Source organism: Symphalangus syndactylus, chromosome 13 (genome assembly GCF_028878055.3).
Source record: "Symphalangus syndactylus isolate Jambi chromosome 13, NHGRI_mSymSyn1-v2.1_pri, whole genome shotgun sequence".
Taxonomy (NCBI): Eukaryota; Metazoa; Chordata; class Mammalia; order Primates; family Hylobatidae; genus Symphalangus; species Symphalangus syndactylus.
The window spans coordinates 22,253,209-22,275,659 of NC_072435.2; the positions used below are offsets into that span (position 1 = coordinate 22,253,209).

At 39.1% G+C, this 22,451-nt stretch overlaps 1 protein-coding gene across 5 annotated transcripts; it reads right to left on the bottom strand.

Moving 5' to 3' along the window:
- Window positions 1-235: 235 nt before the first annotated feature.
- On the bottom strand, window positions 236-21,784 carry ZNF583 (zinc finger protein 583). 5 transcript variants are annotated; one of them, XM_055239989.2, is made up of 5 exons: window positions 21,211-21,784; window positions 18,296-18,393; window positions 11,041-11,167; window positions 10,687-10,782; window positions 236-1,928 (listed from the first exon to the last, which is right to left on the bottom strand). In XM_055239989.2, the coding sequence occupies exons 2-5, from the start codon at window positions 18,302-18,304 to the stop codon at window positions 451-453; spliced, it is 1,710 nt and encodes a 569-aa protein (XP_055095964.1). In that variant the 5' UTR covers window positions 18,305-18,393; window positions 21,211-21,784; the 3' UTR covers window positions 236-450. The 5 variants fall into 5 exon arrangements, with proteins under 5 accessions (XP_055095964.1, XP_055095962.1, XP_063471403.1 ...); XM_055239987.2 differs by having other exon boundaries at window positions 10,687-10,785; window positions 21,211-21,460; XM_063615333.1 differs by having other exon boundaries at window positions 10,687-10,785; window positions 21,163-21,460.
- Between the last annotated feature and the right edge of the window lie 667 nt (window positions 21,785-22,451).

Genomic DNA, 22,451 nt, shown 5'->3' on the forward strand with positions numbered 1-22,451 from the left:
TACAAAGCACAAAATGCTGCCCCCAAATTAAAGGGCAGAAAATGGAAGTGCAAAGATTGGAACCCAGGTCTTTTTGATCCTGGAATATGTATCTTAATCCTGGATAAGTATTCAGAGAATGACACGGATAGTGACAGAAGGTATGAACTTTGGAAGGTAGCCTGGAACAAGGTGTTAGAGGCTAGGTTTTTAGGCTATTTTGAAGAATGTGTGCTTTAACTTAAAAACCATGGGATGCCACTGAGGAATTTTAATGAGGGAGAAATGAGATTAAACATATTTTTTAAAATACAAATTTGGTTGCAATGTGGACAGCTGACACAGAGACAATGGTGAATACAAGGAGACCAATTAGAAAGCTACTCGAGTATCCCATGTCAAATATATTAATGTGCATTGGACAAGGATGATGGAATGGAAATGGATTAAAGAGGAGGATTCCAGACATATTCAGGAGATGAAACCTACAGGTCTTGGCAACTGATTTGATGTGGAGGGTGAGGGAGAGGAAAGAGTCAAGAATGACTCCATAGTATGAATTCTCTCATGATGAGCAAGATGTGCACGCTGCCTGAAAGATTTCCTGCAATCTTTACATTCATAGGGTCTCTCTCCAGTATGAATTCTCTGATGTAGAGTAAGAGATCCACTATAGCTAAAGGCTTTCCCACAAACATTACATTCATAAGGTTTCTCTCCAGTATGAATTCTCTGATGTTGAGCAAGGCCTGCATTCTGGCTAAATGTTTTCCTACATTCCTTACACATATAAGGTTTTTCTCCAGTATGACTTCTCTGATGTTGTGCAAGTGATGAACTATTGCTAAAGGCCTTCCCACATTCAATACATTCATAGGGTTTCTCTCCAGTATGAACCCTCTGATGTTGATCAAGGTATGCAATTTGGCTGAAGGCTTTCCTACATACTTTACATTCATAAGGTTTTTCTCCAGTATGAACTCTCTGATGTTGAGCAAGGTGTGCATACTGGCTGAAGGCTTTCCTACATTCCTTACATTCATAGGGTCTCTCTCCAGTATGAATTCTCTGATGTACAATTAGGTATCCACGATGGCTAAAGGCTTTCCCACACACATTACACACATAAGGTTTCTCTCCTGTATGAATCCTCTGATGCTGAGCAAGAAATGAACCATTACTAAAGGCCTTTCCACATTCAATACATTCAAAAGGTCTCTCTCCAGTATGAACTCTCTGATGCTGAGTCAGGTGTGCAATCTGGCTGAAGGCTTTTTTACATTCTTTACACTCATAAGGTTTCTCTCCAGTATGAACTCTCTGATGTTGGGCCAGGTGTGCATTCTGGCTGAAGGCTTTCCTACATTCTTTACATTCATAGGGTTTCTCCCCAGTATGTATTCTCTTATGTTGCGCCAAGTTTGCACTCTGGCTGAACGTTTTCCCACATTCAACACATGCATAGGGTTTCTCTCCAGTATGAATTCTCTGATGAAGAGTAAGGGATGAGCTCTGGTTGAAGACTTTCTCACAATCATTACATTTCAAAAGTTTCTTTTCTACATAGACTTTCCTATGTTTCATTTCAACAGATTTTTTCCGGTAACTCTTCTTTTGTGGTTCATGCTTATGTGCTTTTTCTTTGGTGGGAAAACTCTGTTGTATATCAAAGATTGTATCCTGGTGGAATGTTTGCCAAGATTTGTTATATTCTTTATTTTGAACTTCCGGAAGGATTTCTTTATGAGTGATGATTAATTGACTAAGATGTATCTCTTGACTTCCCAGCTGGTTCTTATACCAGTCCTCACTTTGACAGTCTTCTCTCAAACTGGGATAGTCAAGGCTATAACTAAGATGTCTTGCTCCAACTGTCACAACTTTGGATGATTCTTCATATGTCTCTTGCTTTGATGAAAATTCACTGTTTTTAAATACATACTCCCAATCTAAAAGATATCAAGAAACAAATGTCTTTTGTATTTAATTCACTAGAAGAAACTTCTAAAACAAAAACATGTGAATAAAATACATAAGTTAAAGGATTTAAAAGCTTATAATGCATTCTAAAATAATGACATTATAATAATAATAACTTAAGAGACTTGATTAAGGAAATAATCATTGACAACCAGTAAGTTAAGTATAAGAACAAAACAATGAAGGTGGTATTCTAAAAATCATAATCATCTTTTTATATCTAAGTTAATAACAGACTTCAAACACTTTTCCTCTCTTGTCATAGGTTATCCTGCATTCAAGCTAAGTTATCTTTAATAAGCCAGTTTTATGATGTTAATATGATTAAAAACTCCATTGGAATCCCAGGCCTAAAAACACTAGGCAGTATTAATATCCTTATTAGGATACATGTAAAACTTTATGGTTGTTCATATTGTTCATAAAACTCTATGGGTAAACATCTGTAGTTAGAAAAAAGTCTTCCTGAAAATCATTTTCTATGTAACAAATTCCAACCATATGTAAACTTTCAATTGATCCGTGCAGCTAAGATGCCTTCATATAACAGTAGTTTTGTATCAAACTGCTTGGTCTTACTAACCTAGCACAGAACTTAATCTGCCTTCCCCTGTCCAGTTCCAAATCAGATCACTTCATTTTTCTGCTTAAGATTTTCCTGTAGTTTCTTACTACATTTAGAATAAAATGAAAATTCCTACCCTGGTTTATGAAACTCTACATGACCTGGTGTTCTCTGATCTGATCTTCTACTACTCTCTTGCTTGCTTACTCCACTTCAGTCATATGGGAATTCACTTTATTTCCACTTTAGGAACACCAGACTTGCTGCTTCTCTGCCTGAAAAGCACTTTCCACAGATATCTGCTTGATCCCTTCTCTCATTGCACTTCTTCACTTGAGGTTCTGTTCACATATTACCTCTTCAGTATGGCCTTTGCCGAACATCCAATATGAAGTATTCCACACTCTTATGTTTCTCTTTCCTCCTGCTTTGCACTTCATAGCACTTAACTTATTTAATATCATATTACATGTTAACTTACTCTCTTCTTATTAGAATGTAAACATTCATGTGCAGGAACTTTTTTTCTCACCCTTGAACACCCATTGCCTAAAATAGCCTGGACAGATAGAAGGTGCTTAGTATCTTTGGAATAAATACTGAATCAATAATACATAAAACACCACACTAATTCATCCTCTTATTAGAATGACATACTTGCATGAATGGGGTAAATATCTGAAACCAAATGGAATATTACCACTAAACTTAAATATTATAGTGGATAGATATTTGGAAGGAAAAGAATCTGAAAGCAACATACTTAAATTGAGGCTGCTAATTCCTGCTGTGCTGCCTCAGTGCCCTTCCAAATTCCACTTTCCTCTCTAAACAGTTGCAAATCACACCCATGAATGCCCTATAGAAAGTCAACATGAAGATTAAATTCTGAAGACTCATGGGTCAAAAAAGAAATATGAAATGACTGCCAAGGAGCAATGATCTAATTAAACCCAGAATTAAGTTGATAAAACTATAATAAGTAAAAACATAGGTATAGTCATTGATGAATACTAATTCTCATTAGGCTGAAAAGTTAAGGATGGATATTATAATCGTTACAGGCATGATTCTTACATTTTAGAGTGTATCAGAATTAGATAAACTTGCTAAACTACAGATTGCTATACCCCACGCACAGAGTTTTTGATTGAGTTAGTGGAGGTTGAGGGCTGAGAATCTTTGTTTCTAATAAATTCACAGGTGGTGCTGCTGGTCTCAAGATGACATTCTGAGCATCACTGCACTATAGCACCCACTGGAAGCATAATATAAAAAGGTACAACAAGCCAGCAAATAAAATAAAATGGAATTATAAAAAATATTCAAACATCCCAAAAGAAGATAGAGATGAGCAAATATTTTTTAATGAGAAATATTAAAGAGAAAACAATAGTAGACTCAACTCAAATTATATAAATAATTAAATATTAATGAACTCCTTATTCAGTTAAAAGGCAGAACTTATAGGAATCAACAAAACGAAAGACACAATTATATGCTGTTTATAGAACCCTCACATTACATATAAGAATACATTAATAATACAGATAAAGAAAGATGTAACATGCAAACAGTAAGCATAAGGCTAGACTGACTATATTCATGTCAGATAAAATAGACTTTAAAACTGAGTATTACCAAAGATAGATACATATAGTAATAAAAGGATCAATTCATCAGAAAGAAATAATCTTTAATGTGTGTGCACCTAATATAAAGCCTCAAAATACATAAAACAAAAACTGAAAGAGTAAGAAATAGGTAATCCTATAGTCATGATAGGCAACTAACACATGCTTTGCTCAGAAACTGAAAAAACTGGGAAAAAATAGTAACAAAGAGGATCTCAACAGGGTTAACTACTTTGATCTAATTTATATTTATACAACACTACACCTAACACTTGTACAACATGTATTCGAGTGCACACAATGTGTTCAGTAAATAAGATAGACTATATTCTGGGGCATAAACCAAGTCTCCATAAATCCCAAAGTACCAAAACCAAGATGAGTATGCTCTCTAACCTCAACAGAGGTTAGAGGTTATTGATTTTTAAATCAATAATACCTAGTCAACTCCAAACATCTGAGAACTAAACACATTTCTATATAAATCATGGGTCAGAGTATACAAGAGAAATTAGAAAATATCTTGGTTGATAATGACAGTACAACATATCAAAATCTGTGAGATACAGCTAAAATAGTACTTAAAGGAAAAATCTACAGTTTTCAAATGCTTGTATTAGAAAACAACTAAAAGTCTAAAAATCAATAATCTAAGATGTCACCTCAAGAAGTGAGGAAGACCAAAGTAAACTTAAGGAAAGTAGAAGAAAAAGTTAAGAAAGAAAATTAACAATATAGAAAAACAACAACAGAGGAAATAAAACAAAAGTAGGTTCTTTTTTTTTTTTTTTGAGACAGAGTCTCGCTCTGTCGCCCAGGCTGGAGTGCAGTGGCGCAATCTCGGCTCACTGCAAGCTCCGCCTCCCGGGTTCACGCCATTCTCCTGCCTCAGCCTCTCCGAGTAGCTGGGACTACAGGCGCCCGCCACCACGCCCGGCTAATTTTTTTTTTTTTTTTGTATTTTTAGTAGAGATGGGGTTTCACCGTGGTCTCGATCTCCTGACCTTGTGATCCGCCCACCTCGGCCTCCCAAAGTGCTGGGATTACAAGCGTGAGCCACCGTGCCTGGCCAAAAGTAGGTTCTTTTAAAACATCAGTTATCAAGAAAAAATGAACAGATATCAGCAACACCAGAGGAGTTATCATTACATAGCCTACAGCTGTTTTTTAAAAAGTTAATAAATTGAAAAACTCAGGTGAAACACAGAAATCTCTTGAAAGACACAGCCTACCAAAGCTGATTCAACAAAAATCAGATAACCTGATTAACCCTATATCCATTAAAGCTGTTATGTAAAAAATACTTCAGGCCCAGATGTCTTCATTGGTGAATTCTATCAAATATTTAAAGAAGAATATCATTTTATCCAAACTGTCGGAAAATAGAGAAAGATAAACACTTTCCAACTTGGTTTTATAAGGCCAGTATTATTGTGATACCAAAACCAGATAAAAAAATTATAAGAAAGTAAACCTGCAGGCCGGGCACAGTACGGTGGCTCACACCTGTAATCCCAGCACTTTGGGAGGCCGAGGCGGGTGGATCACGAGGACAAGAATCGAGACCATCCTGGTCAACCTGATGAAACCCCGTCTCTACTAAAAATACAAAAATTAGCTGGGCATGGTGGCGCATGCCTGTAGTCCCAGCTACTTGGGAGGCTGAGGCAGGAGAATCGCTTGAACCCGGGAGGTGGAGGTTGCAGTGAGCCGAGATTGAGCCAGTGCACTCTAGCCTAGTGACAGAGCAAGACTCTGTCTAAAAAAAAAAAAAAGAAAAGAAAAACTGCAGACCAATGTAGCACACGTACATAAGGCAAAATCTTTAATAAAACTGTGCAAATCAAATCCAGGAAAATATGAACAGCATCATCTTGACCAAGTAGAGTTTATCCCAAAAGTGCAAGATTGGTTTCACATTTGAAAATCAATCAGTGTAATTCACCATATTAAAAGGTTAAAGAAAAAAAATCACATGATCATTTCAACAGATGTAGAAATAGTATCTGATCTATTTATTATAAAAATTATCAGCAAACCAGGAATAGAAAGTAACGTTTTCAAACTGATCAAGGACATCTAAGAAAAACTTACAGCTTACACTGACTTAATAGTAAAAGACAGAATACATTTCCCCATAAGACTGGAACAGCCCAAGTACATTTCCTCTTACCCCTTCAATTACACATTAAATAGGAGGTCCTAGCCATTGCAATATATCAAGAAAAATAAGGTGTAAGGATCAGAAGGAAAAAAAAAACCGTATTTGTAGATAGCAGGATTGTCCATCCGAAAAATCCTCATGGACCTACAAAATAACTGTGAGGGCAACTATTAAATGAATCTAGCAAGGTCATAAGATGTAAAGCTAATATAAAAATCAATTTACATTTCTGCCTACTGGTGGCAAACTATTAGAAAACTGAATTGTTAAAAAATTCTATTTATTATAGCACTCAAAAAACTATTAAAGACTTAGGAAAAAAATTTAACAGAGTACCACTATACTGGATACTGCAAAATATTCTTAAGATAAATTTTATTATTTTTCCTTTTTCTTTTTCAGACAGAGTCTTGCTATGTTGTCCAGGCTAGTCTCCAAGTCCTGGACTCAAAAAATCCTTCCAACTCAGCCTCCCAAGTAGCTGAGATTACCAGTGCACACCATCACACCCAACTTGAAGACATTTTTAAAGACTAATAAATGGCTTAATAAACCATACTTATATTAGAAGACTCAATGTTAAGAGGTCAGTTTTTTTCAATTGATATACAGAATCAATGTAATCCCAACAAAAATCTTAAGTTTTTTGAGCAGAAATTCCCAACTTCATTCTAAAATTTATATGAAATGCAAATGATCTAAAACAGTCAAGGCAATTTTACAAATTGCACTATCTGATATCAAAACTTACTACAAAGCTACAGTAATCAAGGCAGTATGGAACTGGTGAGATGATAGACATATAGATCAATGGAACAGAAGACATTCCAGAACTATACCCACACATATGTGGTCAAGTGATGATCAGGAAAAGTAGCAAGGTGATACAATTAGGAAGGGAAAGTTTTTCCTAACAAAGGGTCTTGGGGCAACTGTATATCCATATGGAAAAAAAAATGAACCTCAACCTTTACCTCACACAAGACACATAAATTAACTCAAAATCATTCACAGAGCTAAATATAAATGCTAAAACTTTAAAACTCCTAGAAAAATATCTTTGTGATCTGAGAGTAGCAAGAATTTCTTAGATATAAGAAGCACCAACCAAGACAAATTAATAAATTGGATTTTACAAAAATTGCAAACTTTGCCTCCAACAGAGGTGGCAGCAGAAAAACAAAAAGGCAAGCCATAATTGGCATACATATAAGCCAATACATATAAATGATAAAGAACTTGTTTTAAGACTATATACAGAACTCTTACAACTCATAAGATAAACAATCCAATAAAACATGGGAAAAATGTTTGAACAAAGATTTCATAAAAGTTATATGCATGGCCAGTAAGCATATGAAAAGAGGCTCAACATTATTAGTCATTCCAGAAATGCATATTAAAACCACAATACAACCTTTAGAATGACTAAAATTAAAAATACTACTGACGATACCAAGATTTGGTAAGAATGTGGATTAACTGGAAGTCTCATACACTGCTAGAAGAATGGTATAATTCCTTCAGAAAACTGACAGTTTCTAACAGAGTGAAACATATACCTATCATATAACTCAGTTCTTCCGTCTTAGGTATTTACCCCCCAAAAATAAAAATGTATGTTCACACAAAGTCCTGTATATGACAGCTGCATAGCAACTTTATTTATAATAGTCCCAAACTGGAAACAACCCAAATGTCCATAACCAGGTGAATGGATAAATGAAATGTTGCATTCATACATGCAACAATATAGATAAATTTCAAGATCATTATGCTGAGTGAAATAAACCAGTTATAACAAAATATGTACTGTATGATTCCATTTACTTTAGATGCAAATTAATAAAAAATAACAGATCAGATTCATGTTTGTTTGGAAATGGGAGTGGAGAGTAGGATAGATGGAAAGAGACACAAGCAATCTTTTGGGGTGATACACTAAATGTGTCTTGATTGTGGTGACAGTTTCATGGGTATATGCAAGTGTCATCAAACTGTACAATTTATATGTATCCAGTTTACTGTATGTAAATAATTCCTTAATACTGTCTGATCAAATACAATAAAACCAGAAAACTCTCTTTTAAACAACTCTGGGTGAAAGAAAAAATTTTTTACGGTAGATTATCTAGTATGAACAGCAGTAACAAAAACACTAAGTATCAGAATCTACAGGAGATAGACAAAGATAAACTTAGAGGAAAATTCATAGTCCTTAATAATCTTATTACTAAATAAAAGAATTAAATTAATAGATTAAGCTCTCGTTTCAGCACTATGGAGATCAAAATAAATAAGAAAATTAGAAGGAAAGAATTAGTAAGGAGAAAATATTTTATGAATTAGTACAGAAAAAAACCACAAAATTGGAAAAGAATACTAATACATAAATCCATAAGCTAGTTCTTTAAAAATAAACTGATTTATGAGTAGAGTGACCTAATAAATGTATTCTTTTTTTTTTTTTTTGAGATGGAGTCTCACTCTGTCTCCCAGGCTAAAGTTCAGTGGTGCGATCTCGGCTCAGTGCAACCTCTACCTCCTGAGTTGATTCTCTGCCTCAGCCTTCCAAGTAGCTGGGATTACAGGAGCCTGCCACCACACCTGGCTAATTTTTGTATTTTTAGTAGAGGCGGGGTTTCACCATCTTGGCCAGGCTGGTCTTGAACTCCTGACCTCATGATGCACCCACCTCGGCCTCCCAAAGTGCTGGGATTACAGGTGTAAGCCACCACGCCCGACCAATATATTCTTTTAAAAAAAGAATAGTTATACAAAATAAGAAATTAAAATTGGAAACCATTATAGATATAAAAGAAAGAAAGCTAATTGTAGATTACTTTGCTCAAATTCATGAAATCGGATAACCTAAATGAAAAGGACAATTATCTAGAAAAATTAAAATGCATAAAATTTAACCAAAGACAGGCTGGGGGCAGTGGCTGATGCCTGTAATCCCAGCACTTTGGGAGGCCCAGGCGGGCAGATCATTTGAGGTCACAAGTTCAAGATCAGCCTGGCCAACATGGTGAAACTCCATCTCTACTTAAAATACAGAAAAATTAGCAGGGCGTGGTGGTGCATGCCTGTAATCCCAATTACTTGGGTGGCTGAGGCAGGAGAATTGCTTGAACCTGGGAGGTGGAGGTTGCAGTGCACCACTGCACTCCAGCCTGGGCAACAGGTCAAGACCTCATCTAAAAATATATATATATAAACCAAAGACAAATTATAGAGATGCCATTTACCATGTAGGATACTGAGAAAGTTGTCAAAGATTCACTTCCCCACAAAGGCCTCAGCATCAGGCTTTATCTCTCAAACTCTTAAGACCAGTGATCTCATTCATTCACACTGACATCTCTAAATGAGACTATTTTTATGAGCCCCCATCTTCTAAACCAGTTGCATGTTGCATTTCTTTGCTTGGAACTCTCCTCATCTTATATATATAACCCTCTTATGTCCACAGCCAAATTTTTCATCTTTCCTCCTATCAACCTATTCTTCTGATTGTTTCTATTAAGTGTTATCATCTTCTAGTTACCCAGACTTGAAAATAAAATTGGCTTTCTTTTTTCTTTGCTGGTGTATAAGCCTCTGAATAATCCCAAGAATTTTGCAGAATCCTCTTCTCAAAACATAAAGGCAATCAGGCTTGGTAAAAGAATAAATAAATAAATAAATAAATAAATAAATAAATGTATCAATCCTTCAATCTAAAAGGAATGAGTAACTGAGAAAGGAAAAAACAAACAAACAAACAAACAAAAAAACTGGCTTTCTTTTCTTTTTTTAGACAGGCTCTTGCTTTGTTACCCAGGCTGGAATGCAGTGGCACGATCTCAGATCACAGGCTCAGGTGATCCTCCCACCTCAGCCTCCCATGTAGATGGGATTACAGGTGCATGCCACCAGGCCTGGCTAATTTTTTTTTTTTTTTTTGTATTTTTAGTTTTGCCATGTTGCCCAGGCTGGTCTCGAACTCCTGGGCTCAAGTGATCCACCCACTTTGGTTTCCAAAGAGCTGGGATTATAGGCACCTGGATTTTTAAAAAATGAAACCAAGCAACTTGTATAAAACTAAAAGGCAGGGACAAGGAGATGCTGTGACATTTGGATCCAACAATAGGAAAATGGGTTATCAGAGAAGATTACTGTCAGAGAAGACTGTAACTTGTGAGAGAATATAGACAGAGAGAATTGAGGAGCTCATGCTAAAGATGCCTCAATATTTCTTCCCAGGCTTTGAGTCTTTAAGAAAAGCTACCCAGGAAACGTCAATTATGAACTGAAATCTTTCAGAATTGCTGAGCTTTTCCTGGCAATGGCTTCTATCTCCCTATTTCTCTCTCACTCACCAGGGCATGGGCCTCTTGTTCCCTCCTTCTTCACCATCCAGGGCTCTTTTCCTTGCTCCAATAATGAGATCACATCTGGCTTAGAAACAGAAACTCCTGCTTACAAAAAACAAAGGGGAATTAGGCAGGTCTGTAAATAAGATCAAGTTTCTGCATCATCAAGAAGGTGGGAGAATAATGGGAGGGAGCTGAGGAATAAGAATGGGGAAGATGAAGCTGCCAATTCTACAAATTCAACCTATTTTGGGAAGCACAAGAAAGGGAAATTTAGTGAAGCACATCAGAGGTTTCCCAAATATTACATTGGAGCTCAGTCCCATGTACAGATTCTGAATTAAGGGGAGATGTTCTTACCCAATGATACCAAGCTCCTGTAGTTCTCCAACATCACTTTCCTGTACAAATTCCTCTGAGCAGGGTTCAGCCATTCCCATTCCTCTTGAGAGAAATTTACAGCCACATCCCCAAATGTTACCAAATCCTGAAATGACATAAACACATTCTTGCTCAACTAGTGTTCATATCCTCACATGAGCCTAAGTTAAAAAGTTAAATTGTCTATACTTTTAGAGAAAAATATTGCACATAGCAAAACTTTCTGACAGTATCTTAGGTTCTGAGCAACACATGTCAGGCAATTGCTAGATGACTTCTTTGTGCTTTGTTTTGATACTCTGTCATGGAAAGTATACAATTTGAGAGATAATCCTACTGGTAGAGAAAGGATTTATCACACACACAAAATTGGAAAACAACAGAATACTGTAAATCAAGTATAAAATATGTTATTCATACTAAATGCCAGAGTATTTCTCAATATTGGAAAATCAGATACACCGGGGCAGTAAAGAGCTTCGAGGAGGAAACAGGCTGAGTTAAGCTTTATAATGTGTACATGGTTGAATCTGGCATTTTTCCAAACTCAGTACAATGGAATGGTCAATGTTCCAGAGACATCAATAGGGTTGTATAAAAATATATATAAATATGTTTGATGCTTATAATAATGACTTTCCAAAATTAAATATATAATAGAAACAGTAAACAAAATTATATACTGACTTGCAAAAATATGGCTTAAATGTATACCATAACAGAGAGCAATCAAGAAGCTGAGTGACAGATCACCTGATGTGTGAAAGTATGCCACTGAATTTGTGCTTGGTGGCAAAGACAACATTTGCCAACCAGCTGTCAAAGTGATGCATCTCATCTCACTGATGACATAAGGTATCTCACGTATCTTTTACATTTCATATTACACATTTCACAATGACAACCTAGGTCTTGTGTGTGTTGAATTTTAAACGTTTTACACAAATTCCTCCCCTGTAGATGGTTTAAATGAACGGAAGGCATATGGTTTAGATGAACAGCAGCTTGATGTTACAAAAGGTATCTGAATCAGGCCAGGTGAGGTGGTGCATGCCTAAAGCCCCAGGTACTCAAGAGGCTGAGGCAGGAGGATTGCCTTGGAATGCTTGAGTCCAGCCTGGGCAATATAGTGAGACCCTGTTTCTAAAGACAGACAAACAAAAAGGTATCTGAATCAAAACAAGAAAAAATGTGTCACAGATAAAATGAAGTTGATCTCAAAGACTATGACTTCTAATGTCTTGAGAAGAAGAAGAGTAATATTACAATAAATGTTTGAATCTGTATAATCAGTACTTGATAAGAAGGAATCAAAGAAGTACAATAAAAGTTACTTCAATATGGGACAAATGTCCATTGGAAATAAAAATTTTCCTGAGACTGTGTGTAAGAGGCGACTAATGATTGCCTAACAGCTCTTGATAACCCCACTAAGTTGTAAAGATAGTTGGTAACTTATAATCATGCTGCATGAGACAAAATAATAGTAATTTAAGCACTATTAATTTACCTAAATAGTGAATGTCTCCAAGTCTGATAATGAAATGCATCAAAAAATACCTACAGCTCTCACTAGAGAAACATACACAATCGTGCCTGTTTGATGAGCAAGAGAGTTTTTAAAATGTTACAGTACAGCTCCCAAATAATACTACCGAATGTTGAATTAAGGATCTTTAAGATAACATGGAACAAGACCTAGTTTGCACCCTAAAAATTAAAAATGGGTCTTCTTCCTAACAAGATAAATCAGCTCAAGCCTTATCAGGGCTTGCTGTGTGGTTAGGCACATGCATCTTGGTTTTGACATGTCACAGAGCAAAGCCTGCTCTTAAGCTGGGCTGACGTAGAGATGGCATTCAATGGTACATACCTGAACATACTGATTTCTTAAATACTGAAATATTGCCACACTCATTGATAAACAGCTACTTCACTGAGTGCTGCTAGTGACCACGCCAGATTTCTCCATAAGGAATTCAGCAACTGAAGATTAATGCCCAGCATGGCAGCAAACTCCAGGATCCCAGCTAGGATAAGTTCTGCTGTGTGCCTTTGCCTTGTTGGTTGTCAAATATGAACATCACCCCTACTCTTATACGACTCTTTGCAGAGTAATGCTTCTATTGAAGAAATACTCAAATACATCAGTTATTTTATTTAGAAACCTTTTTAACGGAAAAAAAATGAGTCAATGTTAATTGCTACTGCCGGAAAAATGCACAAAAATGTTAAGGAGGTTATCTATAAAGAAAGCAAAAGTATGGCTCCAAGAAATATCAATTACATGCATCACCTGCTTAAAAAGCTTCCATCTCTGAAACACTTCTTAATACAAGGAAATCTGAGGAAGTGACTTGTCGCTTCAAAGAAGGAATGGAATGTGAATCAGGTCTAAAAATTTAAACTTGTGCTGGATAGGCCTGGGCACTGCTAATCATCAATTCTACTGTAACTCAAACACTTCAACACAAACTCTCTAATATTTTGTGCAGGAAAGTGTTCCACACACATCATTTATTCTGCAGACATTAGTGAAGCAGCTTTTGCAACACAAAGTCCTTAAGAGACATTTTTTAGCTGCACACATGAACTAATAGATTGTGTTTTAACTATCTGACATTTTCCTCTCAGCCAATGAGACCATGAATACCTTGTAAACGTTTTTTATATTTATTTAGATTTAATTTAAAAAATTTGCCATCATTAAAGAAACTTAAAATATACTTTCCAGTATTTCTACCCTCAGTGATTTCCCCCAACTCCTTTGTTTTAATTTTATTTTTTGGGAGACAGGATCTTGCTCTGTCGCCCAGGCTGGAGTGCAGTGTCACAATCATGGCTGATTGCAGTCTCAACCTGTCAGGCTTAAATGATCCTCCCAACCTTGGCCTCTCAAGCAGCTGGGACCACAGGCACTCATCACCAGGCGCAGGTGATTTTTTTTTTATTTTTGGTACAGATGATGTCTCACTATGTTGCCCAAGCTGGTCTCAAACTCCTGGGCTGAAGTGATCCTCCTGCCTTGGCCTCCCAAAGTGCTAGGATGCTGGGATTGATTACAGGTGTGAGCCACCTTACCCAGCCAATTTTTTCCCTTTTTAAGTTAAAGAATTGGAAGTCTTTCACCCCATGCCTACTCCCGTGTCACCCTACCTCCTAAAAGCAATTATAATTTATAGTTAGTATAATCTGTTCAAATGGTTCCTTATACTTATGTCTATGATTATGTATATATTTTATTTACCGATAATGTCACTTTTATTGGCTGAGTATAATTATGCCCTATCTTATTTACTAACCCCCATGCTTATTTTCAGTTGGGTAAATGTTAATTTTTGTTATTGTTGTTTGTGTTTTTGAAATGGAGTCTCGCTCTGTCGCCCAGGCTGGAGAGCAGTGGCGCGATCTTGGCTCACTGCAACCTCCACCTCCCATGTTCAAGCAATTCTCCTGCCTCAGCTTCCCAAGTAGCTGGGATTACAGGGGCCCACCACCATGCCCAGCTAATTTTTTTGTATTTTTAGTAGAGATGGGGTTTCACCATGTTGGCCAGGCTGGTCTTGAACTGCTGACCTGAGATGATCCACCCACCTTGGCCCCGCAAAGTGCTGGGATTACAGGCATGAGCCACCACACCCAGCCGGATAAATCTTAATTTTTTTACTATGATGTTGCATAGGTCTTGAATTATTTTCTTAAAATCGATTCATAGACGTCCGTCTCTCCATTGAGACCAGGATTTCACAAAATTACTTAACCTCAAAAAATTTTTTAATTACACTATTTTGACCCAGCAACAATATAGTCAAATTGTCTTTGAATTGAAAAAACAATTCAGGGTAGGAGTAAAGTGTTGGCTTGCACTCGAAGACATACTCGAAGAGTTCTTCAGGTAGAAGTAATACAGAAGGAAAATGGAAGCATGAAAACACAGGAAGAAATTAAGAGTTCTAAAGCAGTAACTATAAATAGAGCAATAAGAATACTGTGGAGTTAAATCATCATAGGCATCTTATCCTGTTCAGGAAGTGATAAGGGTACTAATCATAGGAAGAAGATTACAGAAGAAAGAAGGATTACTACATATGAGTAATGGATGAATATTATCTTATAAAAGCCACTAAAAGAACAATAAAAATTACGTACAATTACTAAAATAATAAGGAAAAATACCTGACTTAACCAAAAAAAGCAAAAAAAGAGAAACAAAGGAAAAAAGAACAGATGGGATAAATGGAAAACAAACAGAAATACAGTAGCTTTAAACACATATCTATAAGTATTACATTAAATCTGTAATAAACACTAAAAGATTAAAATTATCAGGCTAGCTTTTTTTTTTTTTTTTTGAGACGGAGTCTCACTCTGTCGCCCAGGCTGGAGTGCAGTGGCGCCATCTCTGCTCACTGCAAGCTCCACCTCCCGGGTTCACGCCATTCTCCAGCCTCAGCCTCTCCGAGTAGCTGGGACTACAGGCGCCCGCCACCACGCCTGGCTAATTTTTTGTATTTTTAGTAGAGATGGGGTTTCACCATGGTCTTGATCTCCTGACCTCGTGATCCGCCCGCCTCAGCCTCCCAAAGTGCTGGGATTACAAGCGTGAGCCACTGCGCCCGGCCCAGGCTAGCTTTTTTAAAACTAGCCAATTATATGCTGCTTACAAGAGGCATACTTTAAATATAATCTTTAAAGGCAGAGGTTCTCAAAAACCATGCATTAAAATCATCCTGGATACCTGTAACCTAGCTACTTGGCTACTTGGGAGGCTGAGGCAGGAAGACAGCCGGAGGCCAGAAGTTCAAAACTAGCCTGGGCAACATAGTGAAACCCCATCTCAAAAAAAAATAATCATCATCCTAGGAAACCCAATAAAAATGTGTTTTCTTAGGTGCCACCAAGAGACCATGATTCAGGAGGTCTGGGGTGGGGTCCTGGAAACAGCATTTGGGCTAATGGTTCCATCTATTCTATACATCATACTTTCAGCTTTTTGTTTCTTCTGTTACCAAATCAGTAGCAGGAAAGAAGAGGTGGTTAGCTCTAGCTATCCTGGTCTCACTCACAGATGAGGAATTCATCTGAATGCCTGTTACCAACCAGGCACTATTCTAAGAGTCAGGAATACAAAGGTGAACAAAACAAAGTTCCTCCTCTTAATATTCTAACAAAGGAGAAAAACATTAAACATAAGGTCATACATGTCAGGTAGTGACATATGTGACAAAAAACAAAAGAAGGTAAAGGGGTATTAAGAGTGATAGGGTGTTTATTGTAGATAATATGGTCAAGGTAAGTGTAAATGAAGAGGTAAGGTTTGAACAACAATCTGAATGAAATGGGAGAGCAAGCTATGTCAACATGTAGGGGGACAGGGAAGCAAATGCAAAAGTCCAGAGACAAGAAAAAGCACAGTAAGTCTCAGGGACAGCAAATTCACAACTGTGATTAAAATGAAGGGAGGTAAATACTTGTAGAAAATGAGGTCTAGGAAAGCCAGGACCTGAAGCACAAAGGGCCTTACAGGCCATGGTTAGGACACTGGATTTCATTCCAAGTAAGATAGTAAGGCAATGAACGTTCTGCGCATGGGAGTGAAATAACGAGCCCCATCACAGTCTTGCTACAGTGTCCCTCATCATTTTCTACCACCCTCTTCATATCATCACTCATCATCATCATCATTACTGACCCTCAATTTTTATTACAACTTCTTACATCTGACTCAGTCACTAACTGGTTATGTGGACATGTCACTTTCTTCCCCTGGCCTCTTTTTCTTCATCTGTAGAATGAGAAACTTGGACAAGATCACCCATAATTATCTTCCTGGCTTTACTGTTTTATAAGCCTAAGACTGTGCTGTCTAATACACTAGCTACTAGCTACATACAGCTAAATTTAAATCAATTAACATTAAAAATTCAGTTTCTCAGTCATGCTAGTATATACAAGTCTTTGTAGCCATATCTGGCTAGTGGCTACTATATTAAACACTGCAGATATAGAACATTTCTATTGTCATCATCACAGAAAGTTCTATTGGAAAGTACTGTACTAGTTGATTTCTGCATCTGCCCCACCTTACTCCTTCTCCATTTTCCATATTTTAACCTAGAGGTTTGTATTTATATATATTTAACCTATATAATGTATTTAACCTCTATGTATTTTTCTCTAAGTGTAAATTTTTTTTAACTACATGAATAATCCATCACTTTCCCACTGATTTAAAATAATATCAGTACATCATATAATAAACTAGTATACATTAAATTCTATGAAGACAAAGACAGGGCCTATTTATCACAGCACTTAGCACAAGGTCTTTATTTTTATTTATTTTTATTTATCACAGCACTTAGCACAAGGCCTTTAATAACTATATGTTCAGTGAATGAATATTTCCATTCTTATGGAATTCTTACACTTGGATTTGTTTCTTAACATTATATGTTTCTTCTGGCTCCATTCCACACTATCTACTGTTTTCATTATTATAGACATATACAGCTTTTATTTTAATGTAGATTCAAGTGCTCTCCCATTACTGTTTTTCAAAAAAATAGTTCTGCTATTTTTTACATATTAATTCCACTAATCTTAACTGGATGACCTAGAATAACATAGCTGTGGACACTCAGAATGTCCCTAAAATGGTACCTCATTATTCCCTGGAATACTATTCTTCGAAACCCATGGAGTGTCTGGAAAAATCCCTGCCCTAGCTGACCCACACTTCAATATTCAAGACTCAACACATCTCACTCCTCAAAATCACTTTGATCAAGAGACTTTGCCCTGTTCTGTGACTAAGATCACCTGATAACCCTCCTGTCTTGCCTTCTTTTCAAACCTAGGTCTATGGAAAAGCTTTATTTATGCTAGTGGTTACATCTGAACATACACCTCAGTCTCTCTCAATGAATCAACTTACTACAATGAAGGCTTACATATGCCAATGAGTGTATTTTTGCATCGTGACAGCTTCTAACAGACACTAAACCCAGAGGAGGTGCTGAACTATTTCTTGAGTGAAGATAAAAATGCTGGCTGTGGAAAAAAAGATAACTAGGCTTTTGGAGACTTTTACTGGAAAGCAAGATATGAGGAACAAGTCACTGGATGAATGGGACCTTGTTGGGTTGCAGAATTTTGGAAAAAAAACAAAATGTTCATATAATCTAAAAAATAAGACGGCATTTTAGGGAAGAGAGAACAAATGCTTCCTTACCTTGGACATGGCTTTAAGGATTCCAGAATTTGACAGTTCTTCTGTCCTACTCCTTCAGCTCCTTTCTGGGAGAGGGACAGTATCCTGAGAAAGTGGAGCTGGAGAAGGAAAAGAAACCATAAAATGCCAGGCCTGCCCTGCAGCTCTCAGTATCATCAGCCTAGAAACCTTTCCTTCCCTTTCTCCTTCCTTCCCCAACCTCAGGAGTAAATTAGAGGTATCACTGAGCAAGTCATTTATATCTAAATTTACAATTCTTTTTCCCACATGCTTTGGATCTTAAGAATACAACATACGGGCCAGGTGTGGTGGCTCATGCCTGTAATCCCAGCACTTTGGGAGGCCGAGGTGGGTGGATCACGAGGTCAGGAGATCAAGACCATCCTGGCTAACATGGGGAAACCCTGTCTCCACTAAAAAATACACAAAATTAGCCAGGTGTGGTGGTGGGCGCCTATAGTCCCAGCTACTCAGGAGGCTGAGGCAGGAGAATGGCGTGAACCCAGGAGGCGGAGCTTGTAGTAAGCCGAGATCACGCCACTGCACTCCAGCCTGGGCAACAGAGCGAGACTCTGTCTCAAAAAAAAAAAGAATACAACATACATGTTCTGTGCTTAAGTTACCTCCCCATTTATCATTTAAAACAAAAACAGCAATTACAGAATGGCATTACCAAGCAAGGATTTCCCCCTCTTTCACACATGAAGGCTCTTCATCAGAGTAATTATTCAAGGCATCATGGTAATAAGTAATTAAGCCAAACTGGAAACCAGGTCTAACTTTTAATTCTTTCCACCCGATCATGATGTTGAAAGGAAATATGTCCCCATCCTTTCTGCAAGGATGACAGATAAAGCTACAAACTGAAATTTCTCAGAGAAAGCATCTCTATACACAGAGTGAGTATCAGAGGGTCCATGTGGTGTGGTGGACACTCAGTCAGAGTCAAGACGGCCTACTTCAGGTCCTGGCTTAAGACGACCCACAACTGAAAACTAATCTCTTGACTTTTCTGGGCAATCTCCTCCGAGAGAAAGAAGGAGAGAGGGAGGGAGGGGCAGGCTATGCATAAACAGTCATCCAAACCCCCTATCATGAATTCTTGTCCACCAGACCTCACTGCCTTGAAGAATAAAGCCATTACCTAAGAAGCGGCATAACTTAGTGGTAAGAACCACTAGGCTTAAGGATCAGAACACCTGGTCTCAAAACAGCCAAACCACCACATGCTACCTATACAACCTCTGGCAAGTTAGGTAACCACTGCAAACCTGTTTCTCTATCAGTGAAATGGTAGCTATTCCCTATCAATTGTTGGGAGGATTCTGAAATGATCTACATAAAGCATTGAGCACAGTGCTTGGTGCATCCTTTCTTAAATAAATTTTCATCTTTCTGTCATTTGTTTTCATAAACAGCACATGGTAGGTCTCCCATTCCTTTTTCCTTTTACATTCCTCACATGCCCCCAGAGACTGAGAGGGATGGAAAAACTACTGTGCCAGAGGACAAGCAGCCAGCGTGGTCAGCTTTTCAGGCTTAAGGCTGAGGCTCCTGTCTGTCTCTCCCTTTCCAGCTCTCGTCCCCTCTCCCTTTCTCCATCTTTTCCCTTTTATCTCAATCTCTCTGTCTCTCCACCACAACAGCAGTCTCCCAAACCCCAGAGCACACCAGCATCTCCAAGCACCCACACAGCTTCCTGCCCACACAAATCACAGACAACAAACCACACAGTTTCTCATTCTGGCACCTCCCCTGGCAAGCTATGGACATGCCCCCACATTGTAACCCACCCTGCTCTCACAATGGGTCATATAAGGCCATTCTGATCACATTGTCACACTCACTGTCGGGATGACATACAGCGCTAAGTCACACAATCTCCCTCAGTCTCACATAATCACACTGTCATGCACAGTCTCAAACACTGTCACACACAATTTCAGTCCAACAACAAAAACTCTGTTCACATACAGTGACACAGTCTCACACACTGTCACATACAATTTCAGTCCAACAACAAAAACTCTGTTCACATACAGTGACACAGTCTCAAACACTGTCACACACAATTTCAGTCCAACAACAAAAACTCTGTTCACATACAGTGACACAGTCTCAAACACTGTCACACACAATTTCAGTCCAACAACAAAAACTCTACAGTTTCACATACAGTGACACAGTCTCAAACACTGTCACATACAATTTCAGTCCAACAACAAAAACTCTGTTCACATACAGTTTCACATACAGTGACACAGTCTCACACACTGTCACACAAATTCTGTCGCAGTTTCACGTGGTCCCACATCAACAGCCACACACCATACACAACCACACATAGCCTCACACACGGTGACATGGTCTCACATACTGTCACAGTCTCACCTAATCCTACACACCCGGTCAAGCTCTGTTCACAAAGTCACACACGCTGTCACACAGTCTTACATTAGCCCACACACACAGGTCACACACACAGTGACATGGTCTTACACACTGTTCACACGTGGTCTACACATAATGACAGTTTAACACTGTCACATATTCCCAGTCTCACACATGGTGATGTGGTCTTAAACACATACAGTGTCACACAGTCCCATATACTGTCAAAGGCTCCCGCATACACAGGGGCAACGGTCTTACACTGTCACACACATTCTCACACTCACTCTCATATTGTCACACACAGTCCCACATTTGTCCCACATGGTCTCACACTGACACACATATTCACACACGGTCTCACATTCTCACACAGTCACACATGGTCTCACGGTTCCACACTGTCAAACACATTGTCACACACGGTTCCTTAATGTCTCACACATTCTCACACACTGTCACACACGGTCCCACACATGGTGGCATGGCGGCTCCCGGCGTCAGCTCCATCCCGCGCTCCTCACCGCCTCCTCCCTCCGGTGGGCACCTCCCTCGGCGCGGTCCTTGGAGGCCGGGCTGGGCCAGGGCCCGGGCCAGGGCTCGATCCTGGCCGCCGGCCGCGCTCACAAAGGCGCCGCAGCCCTAGGGCAGGCCGCAGGGGCCGCTGGGAAATGGAGTCCGGGGCGGCGCGGCGCAGAGGATGCTGGGATGTTGGTCGAGGGTCCCAACCGGCCGCAGGTCCCGCCGCTCAGTTGCGGGTAGTTTCTGCTGCGTCCCCTTCCCTAGTAAGCCCACCTCCGCTGGCCTTCAGAACCCCACCCGGACCAGCTGAGCCCTCTCAGGCCGCTTGACTGTAGGCTCCCCCACCCGTTCCACCCGAGGCCTGGGAGGACCCTCTCTGACTGCGCAGGCGCAGCTGACTCAGGTCCCCAAAGGCTGCCAGGCCGGGGTGCTAGCGCGGTGAGGCGCACGCGCAGTGGCCGCGTCCGCGCTCGAGCGCTGCGGGTGGGGCTGTGAGCCCAGCGCTGAGAAAAGGGAGCTGGAAGACCAGTGTGGAGCCTGAGCCAGCTGGAGAGGGGCCCGGTAGGATGTACGTGTGATTAAGCGCTCTGGCGCCCGGGCTTTCTCTTTCCCTTTCTGTTTCCTCTCTCTCCGCCTTGCCCTGTCTTTCATTCGCCATTTATTGAGCGCCTGCTGTGTCGGGCACTGTCGTAGGCCCTGGGCACACAGCAGTGAACAAGCAGACAAAATCCCCACCTCATGGAGCAGCATTCTAATGCGGGAGGAATTCAATAGGAAAAAATTAATAATAAAGGACACTGATGCATATTGGGAAGTAATGCGTATTATCAAGAAAAGCGAAGCAGAGTATTAAGATCATTCTTTCAGTTCTTCATTCTTTCAGTTATGCCCTCTGAATAGGGAAAAAACACAAGGTGCACTTTTTTTTCTGTTATCTCAACGACAACTAATCATAACAGAAGACTTCTCTGACCAAATATATGGGAGTTTCCCACACATCCCAAGCAAGCAATGAGTTCAGTGAGTTCTGCAGCGGACGCCAGCTGGGTGTCCTCCAGTTCAATTCCGACGCTGTCTACTTGGAGATGGGTCAGACACCATTCGCTGAGGGCTCAGTCCCCAAGCCTGCCTCCCCCTTCCCACTAGTCACAAGTCCAGCCTCTGGAGCATCTGACCTCACCAGCTTCAAATTGGGATTTTCACCACCCCCTCTTTGCGGTTCGATATTTTGCTAGAGTGGCTC